The sequence below is a fragment of the Triturus cristatus genome, chromosome 11 (assembly GCF_964204655.1).
Source record: "Triturus cristatus chromosome 11, aTriCri1.1, whole genome shotgun sequence".
NCBI classification, from domain to species: domain Eukaryota; kingdom Metazoa; phylum Chordata; class Amphibia; order Caudata; family Salamandridae; genus Triturus; species Triturus cristatus.
Window position 1 is genome coordinate 1005353312 of NC_140594.1, and position 19741 is coordinate 1005373052.

Sequence of the window (19741 nt, forward strand, 5' to 3'; positions counted from 1 at the left end):
AAATATCCAGGTCGAAAATAATCTATTGTGTAGCAATAGACACTGTTGTGAATGTAGCATTGGTGATGAGGACTTGGAGAATTATTTCTTTTCACTCTGGTGTGATAGTGGTCTGAGCGACCGTACTGTCAGTGGCACAGTGGATACGATATGCTTCAATGCAGCATTAGAAATGATGTTTTTCAAGCAACTGTTGAATGCTTTATGGTTTTGAATATATTCGTAGGTAGGATGTCCCAACTGTTCCATACACATTCAGATGTATTCTGAGATTTACTTGAGATTTAATGGAAAGTCCACCCATGTCAATGTACGTCACACAGTGTTGTGCACCTGTTGATTTTGGCCACAGCATACATTGTTGAGAATGGTTCTAACAATGGGGTGTGCCAAGTATAAATTGAATGTGCAAGGAGTAGCTTGGTGTGAGTGTTAAACTATATCCATATGTATTCAAAACCAGTTCAAGTGTTTTCACACATTATTCTTTAGAACTTGTAGGTAGTAATTATTCACAAAGTGTGGAGTATTTCTGTAACTGCTCAGAAACTGTTGGAATTGGCAAGGCTATTCTTGGGAAGAGTTATTCAGAAAATAGAAGACTGAGTAACTCCATAATTGTAGCCAACAAGGCAAACTGAGGGATCAAAATGTGTGTGGACTTTTGAAACCTGAAATAGAATCTCTTGGTGGCTAACTATTTCTTGTCAAACACTGTAGAGCTGTTGTATCAGACTAGTTCACCACGTTGGCTCTTTTGTTCGCCAACAACCATTTTGATTTGCAGTCCATATCTTATGTGATGGAGTGATGCCCAAATAAGGGAAAATGCTGTCTTCCTCCAGCTTTTAATCCCTGGTGAAAATCTTTCCATTCTACCAGAATTTTCTTAAGACCATTATCTTTGTTTTATTGAAGTTAATTTGTAGACCATTAGTCCCACAATACTTATTTATGGTTAGCGTCTGTGCTTGTACCCTTTTTTGGTGTGCGTGCAGTGAGAATCGAGTCTTCAATGTACAGTAATGTTGGCAGCTGGAGACTGTATGGCCGAGAAGTCTTGCTTCGCTTTCAGAACCTTCTTGTAGGTATTATTTGCTTAAATCACGAAAGGCAATAGGGCAAATAAGCAGCCCTGTTTTCTCTACCTGTGTTTGGGAACTGTCTTCTTAGCATTGGATTTTTAGCTTACACTCACTTTGTAGGTGCTTCCAGGGTACAACATTTAAATGACTGAATACACAGTGAGGTCCAGTCGCAAATCCTCCATTTTATTCAATAACCTTACCTTTCCCACCAGGTCTAAGGCCGATGTAGAATTTAAGATGCTATGGCATGTAATTGGAGGTTTTTTCAAATGCATAGTGTAGTCTAACATTCAATCTGGCCACATTGCATTGGTACGCCAGATGACACGAGATGGTGCTCTCGGGTTAATGCCATGAGGTGTGCTGGTTGGTTAATCTATTGGAGTTTCAATTTGCTGTTCAGTATGTTCCAGTTAAAAAAAAAAAAAATTGTTTTTTAAAAAGTGGGAAGTGTGTAGGTTGCAAGTGTGGGTGGTGGTGGGGAGGCTTTTTTAAGTAAGAAAGGCTGATTGAGCGTCCATGATGATTGAGTAAAAGCTGGTTATTTGGAGTTTGCTAATTCTTTTTGCTTTATTTTGCTTTGTTTTTGTTAGTTAACAAACTTCTTTAAGTTGACATTAGAACATGGGTGTTCAACAACATTCTCACATTGCTCCACTGACGGTATATATAGTTCTATGCTGTCATAGAGCAATTTGAGTATGTTACTTCGGTGCATGAGAGGTTTATGAGAAAAGCAATTTGACAAAATATAGAGTGACAGATTTTGGTGGTCATGGTTTAACAGGGAGGCTCAACAGGCAATAAAAGATTGACAAAATATGTGAAGTTAGCGATATTAAATGGCAGGTGTAGCCACCTGTTGAAGTTCTGGCACTAATATAAAAAGGCAAACTTTTTGCAGGCAAAGGACCCTTCACCAGTCTTAATAAAGGTTATTGTTAGCATTTGTATAGCACACATTGCTGCACCTTTCGGTAGCCCAGGGTATGAATTTCCAGATGTTTCCAAAGATGACCATAGTCTTGATTCGGTTTTATGAATCTTTGTGGTGTGCCCTAACTTTGAATTGGCGGATTGTTGCTTAAGTTGGGTAGAAGAATGATTGAACACCATGAATTCCTCGCATCTTAAAAATAAATGTGATGCTTAGAAGTCCACTGTTCTGTAGCAGGCTGAGAAAGCATGCATTAAAGTGTCATAACATTTAAAATTTGAACTTTGTTTAGGAAAATACTCCAAACTTTACATTTGCCACATATACGCAAACATGACAAATCGTAAGTGTTTTTCTTACTTTCTATAACCTTATGTCCCATTGAATCAGGCTGATTATACTGATTTGGGATCTCTTTGAACCACCTGCTTACAGTTATGTATGCATCCAGGTGTAAAGATGTTGTAGGACCCTTACCATGAATCCCAGTGCTCTCCATTACCTGGTGGAATCCAGGGAATCCATGAGCTAACCTTACACAAAAAATTAGATGGCAATCTGGCATTATTGTGAAAAGTTTCCCTAAATGTAAGTACTGCCACATGGAAGTACCGAAGTAGCTCAAGTCCATTCCCATCCCTGGTCCTTCTCTTCTGGGCATCCCTGGGCTACAAGGTCAGTTGTGGCTGGGCAGGATCTACCCTTGATTGTTGTCCAGGAAACCTCCCACCCCCGCCACCTCTCATATTGTCACTGGCTACCAGGTCCAGATTGATCACATAAACTAAACTTTAGCTTTGTGACCAGTTCTTGTTGCAAACCAGAAATCCTCTATTTCAGCAGATTGTAGAGTACTATAATAATGGAGGGATAGCTTGATCTATAAGGTGCCCATATTTTGTTATTGCGCAGTGCTGTATTTTATCTGCATACTTTTCCTACAAATAAATGAAAAAATAGTTGGTTTTAAAAGTACCAGTTCTTTCACAGGTGCCACTTACTAGCGACGCTTGATAAGCACTATAATCTCTATATTACCCCCACAGTGGTACCTCTGTGCCCTTACTGGGTAATACTGAAATATAATTTCTGCAATAAGGAATAACTTGGGAAAAGAGGTGTACCGCACCATTCTAAACACATTTTTGCCCAATTCTGGCCTGATTTCCACCTGCTTTTTGCAGGTGAATGTATACCTAGAACTTTGGGACACTTGTAATCTTGCTTCTGCTACCAGGTGTTTACTGGGCTACTCTGAATCAGCCGCTTTGTCGACGCGTGTGTTTATTAGGTTCTCTTCTTGGTGTATTTATATTGTGCCAACAGTTTGACTTACAAACTTAATGCCTCTTCCAGGAGTAAGCCTTGACTGCTCGACCTTGCTACCTTTTGGAGAGTTAATATGTTCAAAGGGTTTGACTTGGTTATCCATTTCTTTGCAATTGTATGTAAGGTCCTGAAACAACTGTGCAAATGTTTTTTTCGATCACTAGGTAATGTCCTATGAACAGGAGAACATGATTCTCGCAAGCCTTGTGACAAAAAGGCAAACTGATCTGAATTTTCTTGATCCAGTGTATTATGGTAATCCTGTATGATCTCCTGTGTTGGTTTTAGTGCAGTACTGACAAACCATTGGCTAGTGTAATTTATAGCTCATCACTTTAAGTGCGTGAAACCTTATGCAAATCCTTTAGTGATAAATCTTATTTTTGTTGAAAATGGTGCTCTTGAAATCTTACTGAATGGTATGTTTTTTTTTTTTTTTTTTTTTTTATTCTTTGTATTGTATTTAAATATATTCATTTTATTTCAGTTGTCTATGAACACCGGTCACGGCTAGAAAAATCTCTCCAGAAGGAAAGACTGGAACATAAGAAAGCAAAAGAAGGTAACATCGAACCCTACATCCTACAGTGCACATTTGCAAAGAAAGCATGTTAAACAATCTGTTGCTAACTGGAGTTGGGAATGCAGATGCCTGTACACCCGCTGATAAAATCTGTACTCACACAAAAACCTGTTAAAGAAGAACTGTTTATTTAGGTTTATCAGCAAACGCCTCCCAAACCCCCTGAGTTTGGGAAATTAAGATAGCTACGCATCCTTCTCGTCTCCCCTTCCGTTCACTGCTGTTGTGGCACAAGATTGAACTTTTTCAGTATCTTTCTAACACAATCCTAATTCTACTTTAACAAAGGTTTTACAGTCAATTCCATTTGTTTGGTAATGATCTTAGTTGTGGTTGCTTAATTAGTGTGCATGTGGAAGTGTATACACACTGTAGCCTCATAATATACTGGTATAGTCTCTTAGTGTCAGATGTAGCTCAATGTTTCCACTGAAATCTAACCATACACATCTATATCCTGCTATGCCAAAACATACTCCTATGCTTGGAGCAATCCTCATATGTAGCGGTGGCCTTGTATGCCTGGGTATAGTAGCCTTATTTGTTCTTGTATTGTAGTCTTATCATCGAGGGGTTCACCTGCTCCATTCATACTGTAGTACAATGGTCCCTCATACACTAGATTATGTCCCTTTATGCTTAACGCAGGTTCTTATGTCGGCTCTAACCTAGCTGGAGGTTAGAAGCCAGCAAAAGAACCTGCATATGCGTCATGCAATTGTAGTCTTCAAGACCCGGGAATTGACATAATAGCTTATGGAAAATATATCCATGCAACATTTTAATGTACAGGAAAAGCATTGTATGTCAACGTGTCGCCTCTTTCCCTTTGTGATCTCATGACTCCCCTATAAACCTGTGTGCCCTCTTCAGCCTCAAAACATAGGTATTTCGTTGAAATACATATCATTTTGTTGTAGCTAGTATGTCAAGTCCATTGAAGACAGAGCAGTAAAGTTAGAAACTGGGTTGGGGCCTACACTATTACTCCCAGTGTCTTTAATTGTATGGACCTGGTATAAAATGTTTAGAACATTGGAATGTTGAGAGCTCCCTTGAAGCCAACGGAGTAGCTCTGGCCTTATAATGGCTGGTATAAGCCCGGCGCTCCAACATTCCAATGTTTATCTTCATGTTTCCTCCTGTTTTAATTTAGAACATTTTACCCTTAGTGGCTGGAATGTTCCAATAGTCCTTCTGCCTCGGATTGTACCGGTTGTTAAAGGCCCTCTCCCCAACTACAACTCTGGTTCATGGCCTTTATTAACCTGTATAGCCTTGGGCAAAGGCTATAATAATGGGATGGAGTGATGTTAATCTGCAGTCCTTCTCTGCTGTGAGAATACTGCGCTACTCTTAGACACTGATTAGTTACTTGTTATTGCTGCCATTTAAAATGTTGTGCGCATCCCCGTTTCCTGGACACCTAACTACCCAAATCTCTTGCTACTGTAGATTGTTGAAGGGTGTTGTCCTCCACATTTTGCTAAAGTGCAGACGTGGAGGTGTTGCCCGAGTAGTGGACCCACTTTTGTAAAACCTACAGAAGTTGTTCCTATCCTTAAGAGTTCATGTCTTGTGTGGTTCCCCAATAATTAGGAACTGACTACCACACAGCACTGCCTGAATAGGATATCTCTTGGGGTGATGCCTTGATGTTGGAAGCCCCCTGTTTGCTGCTCTAGGAAATTAGAGGAGAGGAAAATCCTCATGATGCAGTGGAGGAACACTAGGTTGCTGTCCTGACATGTTCATCCTTGAGGGATGTGGCATCTGCTTTTCTCACCCGTCATACGGATGTCAGTGCACAAGTTCATGATCGGAACATTTGTAAATGTTTTGAGAACCTTCCATTGTGCAGAAGAAAATAAGCACCTAGCCAGATCTGGTGACAGGAAAATGCAACCCATTATCCAACACATGTTCCTTTTTAACATCTAATGATGCTGTGGTGATGTTTCACAGAGTCAAAAGAGAACACAGTTATCATTTTGCTAATGGGATCTGATGCTTTTTAAGAATTTGATTTAAGGGTTTCTTTAAAACATGTTAGTGCTGCTGGAGTGTCACTAAGTTCTTGAAGAATCTGAATTGTGCATTACACCTAAGAACTCTCAGAAGACCACTTGGACTTGGCTGTGATTTTGTTAATAGATACAAAGATCAGCTTGTGGGTTAAACCCCGAGCGCACAAAATACCGCTCACAATATAACAATAGCTCAGTTTATGAAGGTATAAATGTCAAACCTAAATGTCCTTCTCAGTTAGTCTTTTTAGCCAGGGACCTTAGATCCCATCTGCAAACTAAAACTATTCAGAACTTAGAGCAGTCAGCAGCCCTGAGTTGAGAAGATTCATACCGATAAAAGGAAATCCAACTCTTAACATGCACAACTACCCACTTGCTGTCTCTGAATTCCCATCGAACACCCCTTGATCTCCCATGAAACCTTTTACCTGCTCCAATGTCAGTTTATTGCAGAACAAATTCCAGATCTTCCCTCCAACCCCTTGGAAGTCTTTGTTAATGTTTGAAGTTCTTTTTGCCATATATCTGTCATGTACTCTCATCTGGTCAAATTAAGATCTGAGAGTCATTGCACATGCATGTTTTTTTCTGGGCTTCTCTCTAAACCTGCTCCTGCATCAATATACTATCAAGCTGAACAGTAACAGTAGGATGAATAGCCCCAAGCTGGACATAATACAAGGACTACCCACTATTTTCAAGTGAACGCTGCCCATTGTGAACCTGTACAGCACCTGCAGCGACCCTACCTAGAACACCCTTGAGATCCAGTTCTTTCATGGCAGATGAAATGTCCATAAGCCTGAGATATGCGCTCTGTGGTTGTCTATTTGCTCAACATGACTTGACACATGCCTTGTTTGTGTCTTATCAGCTGAGCATTCACACCTCTCTCCACCTTCATCTCTGAAGTAAGACCCATACCACTTACCTGTTGCTGCCAGCTTCCACCCTCCATATTGATAACTATAGATTCTAACTTTAACAAAGTCTTGTTGACCTTGTTCATATTTTTGCCCATCCATAGCAAGGTTTTCTCTATTATTTACATCACCTCAAACTGTATGTTTGGGTTGTGAGATGGCCCTGCAGGCCCAGCTATTGGGGAGCACTTGTGCTGGGAGGGAAAAATTCTGCAACACCACTACCACCACACAAACTTGGTTTTTGTAAGGGCTAAGTGATATCTTCGTAATTTGGTAACAATTCCTTTCTTCTGTGCGTTGTCAGTCTCATCTCACACAAAAAGGGCAGCTGAACTGGGCCAAAATCAGAAAAATCGCCCACTATATTTGCAAAGCTTCAGGTAGAATACTGTGAAAACTGTTAACCTTATTGCACCTGCTACCAGTCATGAGACTTTGTGAAATACACCTTTATTTTTACTCCTCACATGGTGAAGAGGTAAGAGCTGAATCTTCTGAGAAACGTTCCATCCCTTTCCATATGTCACAGGATCACATAGGCTGTACCTGTGTTACTCCACTGATTCTCACCAATGAAGCGCTCCTCTCCCCAACAAACCTGATAACTCCCTGGGGCACCATCAGAACAGCTGCGGGAGCAGTGCCACCTGCCTCCAAGGTGACAACCATATTGCCTTTATGCTACCGTCCTCAACCTCTGCTGGGTTGTTCCACCTGTGAAACAACAATGCTCCTGTCTCAATGACACACTTCATGCAACAACCCAGAGAACTAGCGGGCAGATCGGTGACCTCAAACCTTGCTGGGGTTCACTTCACTGCATCATGTGTTGTAGAGTGGGGTTTAAAAATGTTAAACATTTACTTGGACTCTATATCAGTCCAGCTCTCACAGTCCAGAGCTGATGAACACTCCTAGGCTCCTGATGGCTTCCTCTACCCCTACTGCTCACTCTGCATTAACCAAAATCACTGTTGGCCAATCTCAACGATTCATTCCCAGGTCTATACGACTCCCTTTGAAGGCATCCATGTTACACCAGCATTGAGCACTGGCCCCTTTCCTCTGAATCTTGAATTAGGTCTCCTAGATGTTCACAATTGGACTGCAAAACTAAATGTGTAAGTGTGTTTTGTGTTGACTGTAAGGGTTCTGTGTTTCTATTACCATACAGACCAGTACATTTTCCCCCAAATCTACTTTAGGATGTGCTATTTGTAGAAGTTCAAGCACCCTGACTAAAGAAGAAACTTACTTTTGCTGGACTATTGTCAACTTGTAAATGGTAACATTTCAGTTGTTACCCCTCCAGAGCTCCTTATTGTGTTCCATCAGTGATAATCTGGGCCTTTCCTACAGATCGAACTAGTCATTTACTTGCTTAGTTAAGAACAGAAATGTCATCCTGCCACATCTTGGGGACTGTGAAGATGCCCCTTGAGGACTTAACTCTTAAGTGTCTAGTGTGACCAGTCATTCTGAGCCATTTATCGACAAATTGCATTGCTAGATGCTGTGGCCAAGGTTTTTACTAGATGCCCATTGGAGCACTTTAACTCTTGGGTTGAAACGAAGAAGGTAACAGAAGAGTCTAGCATGATATGCAGAGTAGAAAAGCCCTATTGACTGAAAAGCCAAGTTTTAAGGGCTTTTCTAAAAGGAAGAAAGCCTGTAATTTTCTTTAGGTTGGGAGGGAGAGTATTCCGAAGTTTAGCTGTGCAGGTCTTGAAACTTCTGCTGTCCCAGTTTGATCTTATAAACATAGGAACTGCAGCGTTTTTTGCCATGGATGAGTGTAATGACCTGGATGGGACGTACCACAAGAAGCTGCATTTAAGGTAGTCTGGACCAGATTCATGTAGTGCCTTAAACGTGACAAATTTTACAAAGCATTTTCTGAAAGAAACCATAGAACTCCATTGTCTTGAATGAAATCAAGATTCTATATGCATGAGAATCGCCATCACCCCAAGGAACCAACCTGTGACCTCCAAAATTAGTCCCCAGAATAATGTTGCATGCTTCCAACCTCCACTTCCTCAAAACCCTCTGAATCATGGACAGGGGAAAAGGCATAACTCCCTCCCTTCCTCCCTCCCTTCCTCCCTTCCCCAATCTTCCAGGAACGCATCCACTGCTGCTGACTATGGATCTGGCCTCCAACTGAAGTACTGTAAAACCTGGAAGGTCAGTCTCCTTGCAAACAGATCTACCTGAATTCTGCCCCATAACTTCTGAATGAGAACAAATACAACTGGATTTAACTTCCAATCTCTGGAATCCCAGAACTATCTGAAATTTCAATCTGCTGTTACGTTAAGCTGGCCTGTAATAAGTTCCGGTCTCAACAAAATCTTGTGATTCCCAACAAAAAAAAACAATTTGTCTTGCTAGTTCCGTCAGAGCTTTCGACCTCACACCACCCAAACTAGCCGAATCAAAGTGACTGAGTTTGGCAATAACTCCCTGAAGCTTTTCAAGGCATTTAAACCTGCTAAAATCCCTAAGCAATTTATATGGAGTTCCTGTTCCTCCCTGGACCATCTTCCACCTGTTTGTAAATCGGTCAAACGTGCCCCCCAGCCCAAATTTCTAGCATCTGATTCTAAGGTTAGTTCGGGCACATTCCCGAAAATTGCCTTGCCGTTCCAAGCCTTGAGATTATTCGACCAATTGTCTAGGTCATCGCTTGTGTCCACTGAAATGGGAATGGAGAGTCCCTACCATAAACCTTTCCTTAGTCCCCAAGCCTTCAACCTCTGGAGGCCCCTGTGGTGTAAAGGCGGGGGAAGTAGCCTGAGTGGAGGATGCGAGAAGCCCCAAAACTCTTGCAAGATCTTTTAAGGAGACATCTGTCAGCAATACTGCCGTCACCACCTTTATTTTTGTCACCTTCTTCAAAGGTAGAATCAACTGAGATAAAACAAATACCTGAAAACCCAAAAATTCCAGACTCTAAGTTGGAACCATGGCAGACTTTTCTGTATTCACTCTGAAGCCTAGGCTCTCTAGCGGCTCACTCATTCAAGCCAAATGTTCTTGAAGTTCTAGCCTGCCCTGGGACATTATCAAAATGTCAGACAAGTAAATTATCTACACCCCTCTCTGAGAAATGCCACTACAGGACGCAGCACCTTGGTGAAACACCGCAGAGCTTAGGAAAGCCAGAAGGAGAGGCAAAGGAATTGATAAAGGACACCTCTCCAGCTGAAATGCATGTACTTCTGATGGTTCCCGTCCATAGGTTTCGTAATGTGTCCTTAAGGTATAATTTCACTAACCAATTTCCGGATTGTAAAATGTCTCAACAGATGGATCCCCTCCATCTTGCAAATGCCTCTAGATCAAGAATTTTTTCATCTCTCTTAAATTTATGATGAGACATTTGTCCTTTTTCTTTGCAAGGAACACTGTACTCACAAAACCTCTTGATCTGAAACCCAAATTGATGCCCCTTTCTCCAACATTTGGGTCACCTCTGAATCTGTGTAACATCTTTTTTGCATCTAAGGTTAACTCTTTGTGTTGTCTGACTTGTACTGGGCAATCTCAAAACTCTGGATTTAGAAGCTATGCGAGGCTACAAACTAAAGAGTCTCCTGTTATTTTTTTCCCAATTGTGCATGAAGAATCTCCGCCATCCCTTAGCTGGGAAGAATGAACACTTCATACCTTGTGATTGGAGCCTGAAGATGTAGATCTTTTCGCATAGTTTCTCCCTCTCTGGTGGTAGAAGTTTGAATATTGGCAGTACCCTCTGCTATAGCTGCCATAATATTTTGGCTCCGGTGTGTAATATTGGGTCCTGAAGGCACTATGGCTGATGGCCAGTCACCTCCTGTCAGCACGTCCAAAAACAGCCCTGGAGCCGAAGACTCTTTGCATACTGGACTGAGCCTTACTGAAGGCAGTAGATATGTATTTTTACAATTACTTTATAAAGCTTTCTCCAAAGAGAAGTCCCTTGGAATCTCCCATGTCCTCCCTAGTGGCCAGATCGGACATTTAAGGATTCATTTGCATGATTTTTGCCTCTCCGTTATTGAGCTGGCATTGGTATTACCTAGCATGCAGATGTCACATTGTGCCCAACCTCTCATCATTTCCAAATTAACTCCGCGCTCTTCCCTCTGGCCTCCTCGGCCATATCTAGGATATGGGTAAGCGAACCCAGGAACGTCAATGACCTTGTCTTAACACTGTTTAAGGCATTTTTCAATTGGGTCTTTTCCAAATTTGAACAAAACAGTGATCAGCTCTGGGTCCAAGTTAGGGGTGTTACAAATTGTATCCCCCATAGAGGGTCTCGGGTACTCCATCCAAATCAAATTGCGGATCTACCAACTTCCTTACCCATTGGCTTAACTATTTGGCATCGTGGTCCATTGGGCACCATTCCACACTATGCAGACGCTTAATCATTGTAGGGTTCAACATCTCACCCTCAAAGGAGGCTTTAACCTCATTGGCACCAGAGGCCTGCTCCATGTCCTCGTCAAGGCTACGAAACACTTCCAGGTGTCTTGTGAGTCAAAAATGTATTCATCCCATTCCATGGTGTCATAATCTGAGTTATCTTCAGTAGAATTCAAATTGTCTCATAGCTCTGTTGTGCCATGAAGGTCACTCTTATCAAATATGCCGCTAAGGGCAACTTTTCTCTGTGCCCCGTCAAGATGGCCCCTTCCTCTTGTGCTGGTAGGAGTGCCATACTCTATCGTAGTACAAAGGCTACCTGCACCCTAGGCGTGGCTTAATGCCTTCACGGTAGGTTTCATCTTGTGGGAAACCTTTCCTTCACCACGGTGCTCAGAGGTAGAAGGGGTGTCCCCCATCTGAGAAGGAAAAATAATGTTCCTCAGGCAGGGCATCCCTCTTCCTCTTAGCCAGTGTGGCTTCTACTGCCTCTCTTTCAGAGGACCCAAGTTCCTCCTCTAGATATTTGTTATGGATTCTCCCATGAAATCCACTACTTGATGGGCGTGAGCATTAGAACCCTCCATAATCCTAAAACAATTTTAAAAGCTTTGCAAATCTGCCCAAACACACAACTACAGCCAAGTGAAACTCAAAGCTGTCATTGGTTATTTTAAAAATAAAGAGAAGACTTGGCTCTGTCATCTTAAGCTGCGATCGTTTCAAGTGAATTCAGGCAATTGATAGTGAATCTGACTGTAAATGGCGCTTTACCAGTAGGGGGAGCCCTGGTACTGCTCAGAGTCTGACTCTGCAATATAGTATCCCAATTTACGAAAATGCAGCCTACCGCTCCTTGCTGCTGGCCGTGACATTTAAAACTGCAACTGAAGTAGTTTCCAGGCAACGTGCAAGCTAGTGTGTCACCTGGATGTGAAACAAAGGACTGTGGCTGGGCAACAACGTGGCGGCTTCGTGCTAGCACGTTCGAGGCTAGCCTGCTCTTAGCGCAAGGGAGGCTGCCTAGCAACACGCGTGAGGCGACGTTTCTAGGCCTCCCTTTTAACAGACAAATTTGGTAGAGGGCTAATCCCCTTTAAGATGGCGGCCAGCTGGAGCAAAGCCCCTTGTGACTGCGCTACGTCTGTTTCAGAAGTCAGCGGAGGCCACAGTAAAGAGCGGGGCACCTTCCGGCCCACCTCCAGTGGGAACCCCGATGCTTGAGCTACCTTGGAGACCAGATTTATCAGGACTGTGCTGATCTGATGGATTGAAATATCAGGCAAGCAATTAGGGCACTGAGAGCGTCCGTTGATTTCTGGAAGACACTGCCGCTTTCGGTGTTGGGCACGATAGCCCTCCTGAAAATGGTGGCCCTACCCAGGCTCCTATACTTTTTTTTAGTACACTTCCTATATGGATCCTGAGAGTATTTTTCAGGGAGCTGGACTTACTTATTGGATTTATCTGAGGAACAGGGCATAGACTAGTAGCACTAGCAACAATGCAGTGCACGCCACCATCCAGGGAGGGGGGGAGGGGGGGAGGTTAGCGGTCCCTGACTTTGAGACATCTTATTGCAGCCTAGCTGCAATGGTTGATCCAGGCACTAGCACACAGACGAAGTCCGGATCAGATCCCAAGGCCCTTTGTGCCACCACTACTTAACCTTCTCTGCGTGTTTCTCCGAATGCGAAGATCGCCTCTCAGAGACTCATTGAAACTTAGAGTGATGGTTCAATGGTTGATTAGGAGCCTACAGAAGATCCGCTTCTAAACCTTCTATTCCCCTGATTTACCCATAGATGTATTAAAAACATTGCCACATGGAGGAAACTGTCTGGACCTTGACCTCTGGATAGGCCTGGGTGTTGAACTCCGCTCCATTGGAGTTTTTCATTCTCCACGGAGATTTTGGCGTTCCGAAAACTTCGCTTTGAGGAGCAGAGTTTTTTCCACGCTCACCAGCGGCAAGTTGGCAGGCACGCGCGAGTGAGGAAAATCAAACGCAAGACCACTTCCCTGCGAGATTTTGCAGATGGTTGCTACCGCTCATCTTAAGAAAACTTCCGTACGCTTTGAGGAGATTGCTGTTAGAGTCGAACTTCGACTCGAGCTGCAGAAAGAAGCAGCGCCCTCTTGCACTGTGCGAGATGCCGTTCACGCTGATTTTACAGCGCGGAACAGACACCCAGCACTAAAAGTCACTGTGAACTGCATGATGTAATCCACTCTGCCACTCGCTGAACTCCGCGTAGCTTGGCAGAGTTTTTTTTGTCACTTCGCGGATTTCGAACCCTGCCCAGGCTTACCCAGGGAGCAAAGAAAGTGTGGGATCTATTTAGAGTTACTCCCATTTGAGAACTTCCACACAGAATTTGATTTACCCTAGGGGCGCTTTCTAATGCACAGGGGACTCACTGCAGCACTATGCACACATTGGCACATGGGTACTACTGAACCTCCAACCTCACAGACTTGCCAATATATAGTACTTTCAGCAGGCACTGTTAAGACAGTTTCTTGTCTATACAGAGCATTGTGAGCAGACCAGCAACAGCCACTTGAGAAGTTACAAACCCGATGGGAGGACGCTTTGGGAATTCCTATTCCTATTAAGGACTGGGACGAAATCCTAGAAAGAATGCCCACGGTCTCTAGGAATTTGAGCTTCAAACTTATTATGTCCTCCATAGGTCATACTTGACCCCGGGGCGTGTGCGCCGATACTTTCAAGTGGCTGATGCAGCAGGCCTTGGATGTGGAGAGGTAGGCGTACACATCTTACATATGCTCTGGTAATGTCCCATACTAACTACATTCTGGGACGAGATCCTACAAATTGTTGAGGGGGTGCTTAAAAGGGCGGTTCACCGTACTCCGGAACACTGTTTATTGGGATGGTTTCCCCCTCGCATCTAAGATGAAAGTAACCAGCAAATTCAAAGGTTTAGCATTTATCCTGGCCAGGCAAGAGATAGGGAGAAACTGGAATTCCCCAGGGGGTCCCCGGACTCGTCTCTGGAAAAAAGAAATGATTAAATGGGTGGGATGCGAGGTGAGGATACTCCTAAAAGAAGCCCGGAGAGGCATAGGAAAGATTGAAGTAGCCAGGGCCTGGTAAACTTTAGTGGACAGTCTCCAACCCTGAACCGGACACACCTGCGGAGTCGCCTGAAGGCTCGCCCTAATTATTTTATCAGTGCTGTACTGCATACTTTGCCCTACATCACGCATACCTTGATATTTACCTGGAACTAACCCGGGATGCTTTATAATTTGCATCTCTCTGCCTGTTATTCGAGGCCCTCTCTTTAGGAATGCTGATTAAGTTTACTTTGAGGATGCTGCACTGATTTCTAGGGAGGGGAGGGTGGTAGTTACTTGAGTTCTATTTGTTCTTTATTGAACAGACTCATGACAATTGATCTAATTGTATTGTGCAATGTATGAAAACAAGTAAAATCTGTCAAAAAAAAAAAAAGGGGGGGGGCACCTCCCAAAATGCAAGGAGTCATCTGTAGAGGTTATGACCGCATAGTTGACTCCCACTTAGGGTTTTCTCCTACAAATGGTCGGCCAACAAGACTGTAGAATGTCCGGCCTGTGGGGCTAAGGAAGTCCCATGTTCTCTTCTCTTGCACAAAGTATAAATCCATACGACAACCGTGGCTTGTGCAACTTTGTAGAAATCTGGGGTTTAGTCATCACAAAGAGGCCCTCAGAATACTCAAATGTAACACTTCTACTCCTCTTGTATTCTCTGTTTCGCGTTTCATCGATGCTATGTGGCGCAGGAGAAGATCCTTCTTATAAACAAAACAAAAATAAATTCTTTTTATATATATATATTTACCTCCAGAAATCAATTAAGAATTGTAAACCGGTGTCCTTTCTAATGTTTTAATATTTTTTTAACTTTTAACAATTTTTACATATCGAATGATAATTGCTCTCTGTTTTTATTTTTAAGCGCTGGAAATACCAGCAATGATATTGTCTGTAAGTACGTATCTTTTAGGGTCTATGACCGAAATAAAGATTATTTGACTGACTGGCATAGTTGAAATGTGAAAGGAGCCTCCAAGGTTCTCTCCAACTGCACAGCAGTCAAAGACCATGCACACTCCCAAGCGGTAAGGGGCTTTGACATAAAATGTTTAGAAACCGCTAAAAAAGGAAACTTGCCTTTACTGGCCTGACTGTATATTGGAGGGGCACAATAGACTAAGCATACAATATGCCCTACAATAATATTGTATCAAAAAACTCAGTTTAGGGAAGAGGTGTGGTGCAGCGGCCAGGGTGGCTGACTCCGGAACACGAGGGGTCAAGGTTCGATCACCGGGGGCAGGTTAGCCCTGCACCATGTGACTCTGGGCAATAGCTCGCTTAATCTTCCCAACGGCCCCCAGCGCCTTGACACCCTTGGGTAATTGTTCGCGCTTTACAAATACTGGATTTCATATAAATAGGAAGCACTTAACCTGTCAGGAGCAGCGAATAAAAGAGTAGGATGTCTGCGTGCACGGGATATTTGTGTTCTGAACATTCTATATTTCTTTTTCATTGTTGATATTCTTTATAGGGCTGCATGCTGGGGCAGCAATAAAGGACTATTGCATAATAGTAGCCCCCGGTCTTGTAATGAAATTAATCTTTCACCTAATGCTATTGGCTTTGTGGGTGTATCCTTGTTGCATCCACTCGCATAACCTGCACGAGGGACTGCTTTACAACTATACCCCTCTCAGCGCTAATGAAGGCACCCTCCTATGTGTCTAGCTTTAATGTGCTAATGCTACATGTGTTGGCACATTAAACCCAGACTTACTAACTTTACCCTTGTTTGTCATTATAAGACCCTCTAACATTCTACGAGGCCTTGACTGGCGACAGTTGTTTCCACTTGGGTGTCCCACTTGTCTCTCCAGCCATGCTGTTTTGTGTATGGAAAGGAAATCACACACCCTGCCCATTCCTCCAGCAGAAAGGTACAACAAGCTGTCCATTCACGAGGCGAGGGCGAGGCTTTTCCATCCTGGGCCCGAGGCGGCTTCCCCCCATCCCCTTTGAGCAGTCGATGCAAGGGTACGACTGCTGTGAACCTGAACCAGAGGGAACCCCAACAAAGAGGTCTCTTATGGACTTGAGGCATGCTTGTTAAATAGTTAATATAACTTGGAGTAAAATGCCTCGACTCCATAAAAAGAGTAGGTCTCAGTCACGGGGCTTTTTATCCCAGTGTAACAAGGACCGTTGTTTCTTTTCTGAACCTGTTGCGGTATTTAGACGATACACAGGGCATGCCAAGTCAGTCTTCTGGTGCTCTGCTGCCATCTAATGGATGTTATAAGGTACTACTGTAGTTTGGAGTTGAAATTCTTGTTTGAAGGCATATGCCCATTACGAGTGGCCTTTTAATGCTAAACTGCGCAGAACGATTATTTTCCTCACAAAATGGTATTACAACTCCAATTTGTATTTCGCAATGACTTATTACTACACTGTTTTCTTAGGACTAGTCCTCCAGTCTCGTAACTGGAGGACTTGGTCTCCCGAAAAATGTCATGGAAATACTTGTTCACATGAATAAATTAGTTCAGTAACACAGATTTCCTCACGTTATTTACATTCTATAGCGACCTATTGGGGACTCGCACAGAATCACCTTGTAGCGTTGTGACCCAGTGTTACTGATAGCACTGGCACTGGTAATAAAGGGCGCTGTACACCCATATGTGGTAATTCCAGTGTAGCAAGTCCATTAATAATCATGGCCGTAGTGTATCCTGAAATACATGGCAGGGCAGGGTTTTAAGTGGACCGGATCCTGACGGTGCTCAGCACCGGCAGTACTAAAAAGCAGGTGCTGAGACGGGTCCCTGTCGGTCTCTCCATTTTTGCCCTCATCCTCAAAGTGAAAAAGAATATTTAACTCTGCAGCAGTACCAACCTTCACGGCAAGTCAAACACTCTCCTTATAGTTATCTCACAGTCTCGTCATTTCAGAACTAAAGCATTTAAAATGTTATGTACAAGGAAGCCAAATTTGTTGCTTATTTACTTATGCCACTAACAAAAATTGACAAAGCCAATAGTCCTGGCTTGTTGTAGGTGGAATGTTACTTGTTATATTGTTTATCTAGATGCAATGACCGAAGCAGCACATTTACCTGTTGGGCGGCACTATGCTAAGCACCGATTTTCAGGTAACGAATGACAACACAGACCGATGGGGTGTAAAAGGTCGCTTTTATTTCAGCAACAAAACAATACGATACAATAATGCATTCAATGAACTTGAATGTAACCCCACCCCTACTTGATCCCCCATGAAATATCCCCATAGCGATCCCCCATGTGTTTTCCCCCATCTCGATCCCCCATGAATTTTTCCCCATATGGATCCTTCATGACTTTTTCCCCACTTGGACCTCGACCCCAACCCCTTAGTTTGTCCCCCTTCCTACCTCCTGCTTCATTCCTCTTCCTCTGTTTTCCCTCTGTCCTAAGCTATTCTGCCTTCCCCCAACTCTTCCTGCCTGCCTCAATCCCGTCCAAATCTGCCACCAGGAAAAAACCCTGTAAAGGCGTTTTTCCTGTCCGACCCGCCGCCCCCCCCCCCCCCCCCCCCCTTTTTCCTGCTGATTTAGAAGTGGAATTTAACCTTCTATGCATTTTAGCAAGAATAAAATAACTTCATAACCCAGCTTGGTACAGAACAAACTTTTAATGAGAAAATTCCCAGATAAATACCAGAAAGCTCAAAACCACTCCAAGAGGGGAAAGCCGCTTATGCAGTACCTCAACCCCACGGATGTAGACCCAAAATGTAAGATAATTTCTCTTTAATATTCACAATGTATAGTTGGTTGGCAATAAAAGACATGTGAACCCCATCCGGCCTAAAAAATTGAAAATAGTCTTTACCAATGTCATCATGTGATAGCCAGCTGATATCGTTAATAATGCAGAACTGATGAAACTCTCTAAGCTTGCGCCTGGCTCTGTTAATAGCTGAAAACTTTTCGGCACCCCTTCAAACAAGCCTTGGAACCAGAGCAGTGAAGATGATTTTTGTGGAAGGCCAAGATGTAACAATCTTTGCCAAGTCAGCTTTAATGTCAAGCAGAAGACCTAGGCCCGACAGCTGTACCAAATCATTCTCACCCAGATGAAGCAATAATATCGTAGGGGGTGGCTTAGAAGAAGATAACTCTGATAAACTGGGTAACAGTTGACCCCAACGCATACCACCCTTACCAAACCGGGTAATTTCAGTGTCCTCAAAACTAAAACCCAAATTAGACCCATAATGGCTCCTCTCGGCTTGTTTGGCCACCCATCTCACGAATGAGTGTCTGACGATCCAGACGCTCGCCATGCATGCCGGAGAAGAAAGTTGACTACCTGAAAAGAAAGAGATGTTAGCAAGACCCAAAGAACGATATCTTAAGTTCAGCTAAATCTCTAACATATTGTAAACAGCAATTTGTTGTCCAATGGCCCAACCTTCGCAGCTGCTGTAAAGAAAAACCCCTTCTGACAGCTTCTGAAGCTGCACCTATTCTAAAAAAATGGGTACCGAATTTTAAAGGGTTAAAACCTAGTAAAAGCAAAGATTTTCTCATAACAGCTAAAAGCTGTGAATCGGTTAAGGCATACCCATCTGATGCTGAAAAATAAAATTATTTGGATAACTTTCAAATTCTTTAAATTGTAACCAAGCTGACCATGGGCAGAGCGGACCGCCAAGTTTCCGCAGTACCCCCATAGCCTCTTTTCATTTTGGGTCTGTTTTTAGATGATTCTAAAAGAATAATTAATAAAGGTGGTGTGGTTGAAACGTTGGAATATTTAAGCCCTTGAAGAAATGATTTACCCAACAACTATGATATCCTAAAAGCTCCAAAGAATTTTATGTTATTTGCATTGCTATCGCGCACAGATACTACAAGAGTGTCCTGGCGCGAACCTTGAGAGAATGAAGAGGAGCCGAGATTACGGAGTAGATGAGTTTTCAGTTTCTTGTTACATAGATTCGGGTCCTGAATGCATCGATGCACAAAGGGCAGATCGTTCCAGGCCAAGGCGACCTTCACAGCTAGAGAGCTGCCGCCTGTCCTTTGCAAGTGGAAACGCTGGACTTGGGCCAGGAGTTGAGTAGAGGAATGCAGGTCTCTTGCAGGGGTGTAAAAGGAAAACCGTTTCTGAAGATAGCCAGACCCAGTGGCATACAGAGCGTGGTGGTAGATAACAAGGATCTTAAATCTGACCCTCTCCGCCATAGGCAGGCAGTGTAAGGCTCGTAGGTGTTGTCTCGCGCTACATCTGGCCAGAACGTTCACGAGCAGCCTGCCGCCGCGTGCTGCACCACTTGCAATTTATTTAATAGGTAGCTCAGGATGCCAGTATATAAAGAGTTGGCA

General features: G+C 43.2%; 1 protein-coding gene across 2 annotated transcripts in view; it reads left to right on the forward strand.

Moving 5' to 3' along the window:
• GOLIM4 (golgi integral membrane protein 4) overlaps positions 1-19741 on the forward strand; it is a 311354-nt gene that overhangs the window by 139044 nt on the left and 152569 nt on the right. For both annotated transcript variants that reach the window (XM_085635164.1, XM_085635165.1), the window contains exon 2: positions 3842-3916. In XM_085635164.1, the coding sequence (XP_085491290.1) occupies positions 3842-3916 (75 nt within the window). The remainder of the gene's footprint in view (positions 1-3841; positions 3917-19741) is intronic.